At 66.6% G+C, this 8,572-nt stretch overlaps 1 protein-coding gene across 1 annotated transcript; it reads left to right on the top strand.

The window, feature by feature from the left end:
* Positions 1–6,049: 6,049 nt before the first annotated feature.
* On the top strand, positions 6,050–8,436 carry EMIHUDRAFT_455029 (hypothetical protein). The gene is made up of 6 exons (XM_005789051.1): positions 6,050–6,305; positions 6,415–6,509; positions 6,684–6,881; positions 7,127–7,256; positions 7,382–7,639; positions 7,893–8,436. Exons 1-6 carry the CDS (start codon positions 6,207–6,209, stop codon positions 8,247–8,249), a joined length of 1,137 nt encoding a protein of 378 aa, XP_005789108.1. The 5' UTR covers positions 6,050–6,206; the 3' UTR covers positions 8,250–8,436.
* The last annotated feature ends 136 nt before the right edge of the window (positions 8,437–8,572 follow it).

Here is an 8,572-nt window from a genome sequence, read left to right as displayed (position 1 = left end):
AGTAGCGTAGTAGGATGAGATTATGAAAAACGCCGGAATTCGGACGAGTACTCTCGCCTGCACAAATTCGATAAGTGGGACAAGGAGGGATGCGTCCAGGATGCACGTCCTGCAGTTTGAGGTGTGCTTTCGTTCCCTCTCCTCGGTGACCAAACGACGAGCTGGAGAGCTGGCGACCGAACGATACTCGAGGCGGCTGGCGGCGATGGACGACCGAGCGGAGACGCAACGAATCGAGGAGCGGCTCCCGCAGGGAACCGACGAGTGGCTCGCGAGACCTCGGCTGTCGACGACTTCGCGAGGAACGATCACGCCGGTGGTGATACTGCAGCCGCTGTCCGCGCCGGTCGGCGACGTGGTGATGTACACCGGGCCGTTACAGCCGATCGGCTGGCAGCTCCACGGGATAGGCAGGGAGTTCGGCGGCGGGACACAACCTGCGGATGTCGCTGTGGCCACACGCCCGGACCGCCCACCGGACCCATTCTCTCTATGTGATCTATACGTGAGACCCCCCTCTCCGCTCTCGGCCCCTGTGCGTGTGGGTGTGCGTAGAAAGTGGAACCCATCGAGAGGTGCCGCGGCCGGAGCCGCCGTGTGTGGCACATGTACATGTTGTGGGAACATGCAAACGAGACGGCCTGCGCAGCCTCTGACTATTTTTGGGGTATGGGGTATGTTTTGTGTGAGTGGGAGTATGAGGGTTTGTGGACGTGGGGTAATTTCTCTGAGCAGAAGTGAGAGGTTCTATTTGTGATGGAGATATTTTTTCCTTCGCGCGCAACGCGATGGCGGCAAGGCCTCCTGCGCGCCCGCCCTCGACACGCCGAAGACCAACCGGCGTCGGACCGCGGTGAGACCACGCCGCCCTCCGCGCCCGCCCGCGCCCGCAACGTGAACACCTACGCACGTCCCTCACCGCACGGAAACATACGCGCCAGCCGCGCAGCAGCCTCACATGCAGCGCCGACCGCATGCCCGCGCCCTGGGCCGCCGACGACCCGGTCGGGCGGGCTGCGCGGCCGCCGCACACCATCAGGCATGCGCACGACCACCCGCAGCGCGCCGCAGCCCACCGCGCAGCCCTGCCAGCCAAGCCTGCGCCTCAAAGCTGCACAAACAGGGCGCACAGCAGAGCACAGCGCACAGTGCACGCCGGCGCGCGCGCAGCACACGCAGACTCACGCGCGATTCCAACACGCACACGCGCACAGCACGCGCGCACCGCACGCGAGCGCAGCGCCGCACACAAAGCACACTTGCCCACAGCAGCAACAGCAGGCCTGCCACAATCCACATCTCACACACGCGCGCGCACGCACACTCCCCACTGCCGGCGCACGCATTGGGCGTCGCCGAGAGGAACCAAAGGACACCGGAGCTGACTCCCCAAGGCATCGAGCGGTCTCCCTCCAGTCACCTCCAGGCATCAAGCTGGCTCCCTCCAGGCATCAAGCTGGCTCCCTGCAGGCATCAAGATGCTCCCTCCAGGCATTTGGCTGACTCCCCCCAGGCATGAGCTGCATCTCACGATATCTCATCCATCTCGCCCAATCTCGCCTCATCTCGCCCCATCTCGCCTCATCTCGCCTCATCTCGCCTCATCTCGCCTCACCTCGCCTCATCTCGCCTCATCTCGCCTCATCTCGCCTCATCTCGCCTCACCTCGCCTCAGCTCGCCTCATCTCGCCTCATCTCGCCTCATCTCGCCTCATCTCGTCTCATCTCGCCTCATCTCGCCTCATCTCGCCTCATCTCGCCTCATCTCGTCTCATCTCGCCTCATCTCGCCTCATCCTCCTTACCTAGGCTACTCGACCGCGGTGGCCGAGATCGACCCGAGATCGACCCGAGATCGACCCGAGATCGACCCGAGATCGACTCGAGATCGACCCGAGATCGACCCGAGATCGACCCGAGATCGGCACGAGCGATCAACCCAACAATGCCCCAGAGCCCCCTCCGGGGGGACCCCCCCTCACCCCGAGTGTCCGTGTCCTTCGCGAGTCACCAATGGGGAGCGGGGGGGGGGTGCGAGATGCACAGGGGAGGCTGGGGAGGGGGGGGTCCACTCTGAAGACTGCCGACCGCGGGGGGGTTTTGTCCCACAGGGTTTTACCCTCCGCGTGAGGATCGGCGCGGCGAGGGGGTAGGTTCGAATTCGCCGCGCAACATTTCACCCCCACAGGACCCCGCCCACCCCCCCTCATGGTCCCACCTAGCACCCCAATGAGCTTTCGCACCCCCTCCTTGCGCAGTGTCCCCCACTATGTGTCGCCGTCTTCGGGGCACGCTATCCTGTGCAGTCAGGGCAAGTGGGGGCGAGGCGCAGTCCCATCTCTCCTGTGTACGGGTGGGTTCTGTCCCTAGTCTCGGAGGGGGGCTTGAAGCTAAGAATATTTTATTTTCTATTTGTGATGGAGGCGACGAGGCGCAGAGTCGGACGGAGAGAGAGAAGGCGCAGGCGCAGGGGCGCAGGCCAGAGCCGGCGCGGGCGCGAGGGCGCAGGCCGGAGAGAGAGAAGGCGCGGGCGCTGGGGCGCAGGCCGGAGGCGGCGCGGGCACGAGGGCGCAGGCCGTGGTCGCCCTTGAGGGAGGCGAGGTCGCCCTTGACGGAGGCGAGGCGCGGCGCGGAGCCGAAGGTGCGGACCCCTTTGCCCCATGACTGCGCTGGGGTGGCCCTCGGCATGGAATTGGCAGCCCCATGTGGCGCTCGCAGATCTGCACGCAACGAGAAGAAAATGGAGGCCTCGACCATCACAATCGAAGACGAAGGGGAGACTCGAGTCCTTGACGGTCGCGACGGCGACGCCCTCGACGGTACAGCCGACGGCGATGGCGCTGGCGGCAGAGGCGCTGGCCGATCGCTCGGCTACGGCGGAGGCCGCGATCGGGCGCGTCCAGTCGTAGTCGAGGGCGGCGCATGCGTCTCGCGCGCCGGCCAGGAGAGCGCCGGCCGTGCGAGACGAGGCAGCGCACTTGACGGAGGCGATGCCTTGCTCGACGGTACGGCCGACGGCGATGGCGCGGGCGGCAGAGGCGCTGGCCGATCGCTCGGCTACGGCGGAGGCCGCGATCGGGCGCGTCCAGTCGTAGCCGAGGGCGGCGCAGGCGTCTCGCGCGCCGGCCAGGAGAGCGCCGGCCGTGCGAGACGAGGCAGCGCACTTGACGGAGGCGATGCCTTGCTCGACGGTACGGCCGACGGCGATGGCGCGGGCGGCAGAGGCGCTGGCCGATCGCTCGGCTACGGCGGAGGCCGCGATCGGGCGCGTCCAGTCGTAGTCGAGGCCGGCGCAGGCGTCTCGCGCGCCGGCCAGGAGAGCGCCGGCCGTGCGAGACGAGGCAGCGCACTTGGGGTCTGTGCATGGTGATGGTGAGGTGGGGTGAGGTGGGATGGTGATGGTGAGGTGGGATGGTGATGCTGATGGTGAGGTGGGAATTTTTGGGGTATGGGGTATGTTGTGTGTGTGTGTATGTGTGTGTGAGTGTGTGTGTGTGTGTGTGTGTGTGTGTGTGTGTGTGTGTGTGTGTGTGTGTGTGTGTGTGTGTGTGTGTGTTGGGTTGTTTGTGTGAGGGTTGGGTGGGGGAGGATGTACATGGCGTGGTAGTGTTTATGGAAAGGGGCCGGTGGCGTATTGGGGGAAGGGGCAGGGGGTCTGAGTGAGGAAGATTGCTCTAAATAGGCTTCTGGGAACATTTACGACGAGCGGCGCGCCATGCGGGCCCGTCGCGGGCGACGAGGGCGGCGAGCCGACACGCGTGTCGCAGGCGTATAGACAGTACTGGTGTGCCTCCGTCGCTCCGACGAGCTCTGCAACCGAGGAGAGTGAGGGTGCGCCTCCCCTCACTGCTGGCCTGTGGCTGCGCACCGCCCCACAAAGCACCCCCTCGAGCATCTCTACAAGTACAAGTACAAGGGCGACCTTCTCCAAGTCGTCAACACGCCCGCCGGCTCCGGCAAGACTTTAGCCTTGGCCACCCTCCTTGCGGAGCAGGAGGAGATCCGCTCTCGGTCGGCAACGTGGCAGCTAGTCGAGGGACGCGGTAGTTGTGGACCCCCGGAGTGTCTGAGGACAGGAGAGAGAGAGCTTTTGTGGTGTTGGTGTACGCAATAACGGGACAGGGTAGTCGTTCTCTCTAGCTCCCCTTCTGGCTCTTAGCATGAGCTGCGCCCTGTGTGTGTGTGTGTCCGACCCCTTTTGCGCAGCAACACCTTAAACTTTTAGGCCCTCCAAATTCGGGTCGGAGCGTAGCGGAGTGGGCCCCGAGTTTGAAAAGGGCGACGGACGCTTGCGTCCTAGCTTCAATAACGCCTTCCGAGCTCCGCTGATAGCGTAGCACTTGGAGCACTTGGAGTGCAGTCGGTAACCTCACATCCAGGTCAGCTTTATTTCTCCCGATTCCGCTGCCCGTGCTTCGGTTTGTTTTGTGTTCTGCTTCGGTGGCAAGGTGGACCGCGTAGGGTTCGGCTCTCGTGCCACGCCACGGGGCGATCGGCGCTCGACCCGCCTTTATCCCCACCCGCCACCCGACCGTCCGCTGGCGCTGCCACGTCCTCCTCCATCTCTGACAAGCACCAGGAGTCAACAAACTCGCGGGCTCTGGCGGCGGCCGCGATCCCGCCATGGCCGGCGAGCCGCGGCCGCGGGTCGGCCGCGACCGCCGATGGCTGGGCGAGTACCGGTCGCCCCTCTTCAACTCTGGTGCCACCACGTCCTCCGCAGCCTCGTCCTCGTCGGATGCCGCCGGCTACCACTCTGAGCCTGCCGAGGCGGCGCTCTGCTACGACGTGTCCACCGACCGCGGCTACGCCGCAGCCATGGAGGCGGTGCGGTCGGGCAACCGCGCGGCGCGCGCCGAGGCGGAGGCGGTGCGCCGGGAGTACATGGCGCTCCACCGCACCATGAGCAGCTTCGCGCTGCAGCTGCGCCGGCTCGCGCAGCCAGAGCCGGCGGCGCCTCCCGAGCACGAGCCGCTGCTGGCGCCGGAGCACCCGTCCTACGCCGCGGCCTTGGAGGCCGCGCGGTGGGACAGCCGCACGGCGAGGGCCGCGGCGGGGGCGGTGCGCGGCGACGGCGCTGCGGCCAATGGTCACGCGGGCCGCGACGGCGGCGGCGTGAATCCGTTCCCGTGCTGGGCCGAGGCTGCTGGGAATGCGGGCGGCGGAAGCTGCCTGGAGGGCGGCGGAAGCTGCCCAGACTGGCTGACGGACCCGCAGGTGCGAGTCGCCTCCCCCGCCGGCCGCGTCGGAGAGGTCCCGGGAGGAGCCGAGAGCGGCCCGAGACGAGAGCCCGAGGCAAGGCCTCTCGAGGTCTCTAGGCGGGCTACTCGCCTCCGACAGCGTCGGAGATCCTGCCCAACTTTCTGCTGAGCCCGCGGGCCCAGCAGTACGTCGCAGAGAACGAGGCCAACTACTACGTCGCCTGGAACATCTACTCCTTCCCTGCGTACGGGCTCTACCTCTCCCTCTCGCGCAAGGTTGTTGCCGCACCCACACACGCACGCACGCACGCACGCACGCACGCACCCACGCACGCACCCACGCACGCACGCACGGCTGGCCTTGCCAGTGAATGTCCCTCGAGGAGGAGATGAGAGAGGTGGCCTACGCTCTCGGCCCTGGACTCACACCAGTGGAGAAGCTCCCCTCTCTCCTCGTCGACGTCAACCCATCTAGGCTCACCTCGGCTCACCTCGGCTCACCTCGGCTCACCTCTCGGCTCACCTCGGCTCACCTCGGCTCACCTCTCGGCTCCCCTCCCCTCAGGTGGTCGACTTCAACCTGAGCTATATCACCGGCTTCGGACTCAGCGAGCCGAGTCGGGCCCTCCCTTTCTACGCGCTCTGGGAGGACGCCGCGTCGACCACGCTGGCCGCGGCTGCAAACCCGGGCGACGCGGTCCTGCAAGTGGCCTGCCGGGACGGGTTTGCGGTCGGCGACACGATCCGCGTCGGCGAGGGGGCGAGCGCGGAGAGGAGCACGGTCGCCGGCGTGGGCGGCTCCATCCTCCAGCTGGCGAAGCCCCTGACCGGCGGCCACCTCAAGGGCACCGCGGTGATTGTGCTGCTGCAGGCCGCGCGCGAGCAGCTCAACGCGCCGGCGTCGATTTGGATTCCTGGTCTTGGGGAGTCGCGGTACGAGCTGGTCCCGTGGCTCGGCTGCCGGTGCTCGTGGCCGTGCACGCAGCTCTGCTGGCACTGGCTCTTTATGAACACGCAGACGCTGGCGACGGTCTGGATGACGGTGACGGTCCTGTTTCTGTGGGTCCTCCTCGAGGGGCTCGTCATGGACCTGTACATCCTCAAGGCGCGACCTCGGCCATCTCGGCCTCGGCCATCTCGGCCTCGGCCAACTCGCGGACACCGCTCAGACCTCGCGCAAAGCCCAGACCTTGCGCGCCCTCCCCGCGACGCAGGTGCCGGGCAAGACGTCGCTCGCGCACCCCTTCTTTTGGAGCGACTACGTCGAGGGCACGCAGCCCTTCTCGCTCAAGATGGCCATGATGCTCGGGTGCACTGGCGACACGTCCGAGACACGCCCTCCCTCGCCGCTCGTCCCCACCACCTCTCCACCACCCGCCGGCCGCTCATCCGCCGGCCGTCGAGACCTCAGCCTCTCTGCACCCGCGCCGCCGCCGCCCTCACGCCACACACCCGCCGACGCGCTGAGACGACGCGTCCGCAGGTACACCGTCTTCCCGTTCTTCGTGCTCGGCTTCCTCTTTGGGGGCATCAGCAAGGGCACCAAGGGCGACGAGGACACGAAGCCGCAAAACTACCTCACCTCGTACTTCAACACGCTCTACCAGCTGCGCATCCTCCTCCGCTCGCTCGCCGCGAGGCCCGAGACCAGCACCGACTCGTACTGCACGCTGGTCTACTGGTCCGCCTCCTCCACCGCCCACGCCCACGCGCTCGCTCGCACGATCGCACGCACGCGCGCGCAGACAGACGGGCGCACACGCACACACAAACACCACCCCCGCCCGCAACCCCATCAACCCTCGACGACCGCCAGAGACCTCCCGCCCTCTCCTTCCGCCTGCTACTGCCCACCAGCCTCCCGCGACCGCCCCATCGCTGCCGACACCCTCCCCGCTCACCCCCACCCCCTCACACCCACGACAGGACCATCCTCGTCGAGATTTGGACCGTCATCCTGCCCGCCTACCTGCCCTTCCTGTGTCCGCTCGTGCTGCAATTCTACTTTGAGGGGTCGCTGCAAAACATCTCGAAGCTCTACGTCGTCTTCGTCATCGTATTCAGATTCATCGGCGCGCGCTGGCGCCGCGCGGCCCGCCTGCGTAGCACCCGAGATTGAGCCGCCTGCGTAGCCAGCTCACAGCGAGCCGCCGCGCCTCCCGCGGCCGTCGTGCCGCCGAGGGAAGCATCCGCCGGCGGCCGGCGATGCTGCTCATGACGTGCGGCCTCTGCGCAGGTGGCTTCGGCCTCAAATTCGTGCAGTTCCTGCTCTGCCTGAGCCCCGACACACAGCGGGCCACGACCAAGGTGTGGGCGGGCCGCCGCGCGCAGAGCGAGTGGCGCAGCGCGCAGTACCTCTACCTCTGGGCCCTCTGGCTCTTCATGCTGCTCATCGGGCTGATGATGAAGTGGAAGATGACCTACCTCTGGCTGTGGACCGTGCCCGTCCTCGCCCTCCTCTATTGCGCCTTTCTGCAGGCGGCGCCGCCCTCCTAGCAGCCCGCCTCGTAGCGGCCGCCCCGCGCAGGCCGCTCTGTCGCTCGCACCGCTCTGTCGCTCGCACCGCACTGTCGCTCGCACCGCTCGCCCGCGTGCGCCCGGCCTGGAGAGGCGCGGGGAGAGCCCGGTCCGCGCCGCGCGCGAGTGGGGTGGAGGGACGTTTGCCACAACCCCACAATGCCTTTGCTCGCAGGGCTACGAGTACTGCTTTGCCGGCGTCCAAGCTTGCCCACCGCACACCGGGCCGGCCATCCACTGCACGCAAGTCCTGACGACCGCTGCCTTTATCGCCGGCTTCGTCTTTCTGCGCGGCTGCTTCCTCTTCCCGTGCCTCTGCGCGCCCGAGCTGCCCGCGTGGCTCTTTTTCCCGCCCGACAACCCGCCGCCCAACCCGATCGGCGAGGGCGACATCGACTGGCAGGCGGCGATGCTCATGCTGAGCAGAGCCCTGCGCGGCTTCCCGCCGCCGGAGGACTGCGTGTGGGCGCCACCCGTGGGGGAGGCGCCCGCCACGGAGCTGTGGAGACACGCAGGCGCGTGGGGTCTCTGAGCTACGTAGCAGCAGCCAATGTACTGGAGTATACGGGTTTGGTTTTCGCGCGCGACTGTTGTACGTCTCACGGCGTGTATGTGTGTCGTACTCGCACGTACCGTGTGGAATGTGTTGTGTGTCTCGCGCCGTCGCCTCTTCAGGCCGTTTCAGCACTTCTTTTTCCCATGTGAATCACCCATGTCTTGCACCAAAAAACACCATCACCTTCACCTTCTCCCGCGAATATGCAATATCGCAAAAAAGAAAAACGCGGCCTCCACCATCCACAGAACCACACCCACACTCACAACATGCACATGACAACATGCTACATGTGGCGC

Source organism: Emiliania huxleyi (assembly GCF_000372725.1).
Source record: "Emiliania huxleyi CCMP1516 chromosome Unknown EMIHUscaffold_130, whole genome shotgun sequence".
Lineage (NCBI taxonomy): Eukaryota > Haptophyta > Isochrysidales > Noelaerhabdaceae > Emiliania > Emiliania huxleyi.
This window is presented reverse-complemented; position numbering and strand designations above follow the sequence as displayed.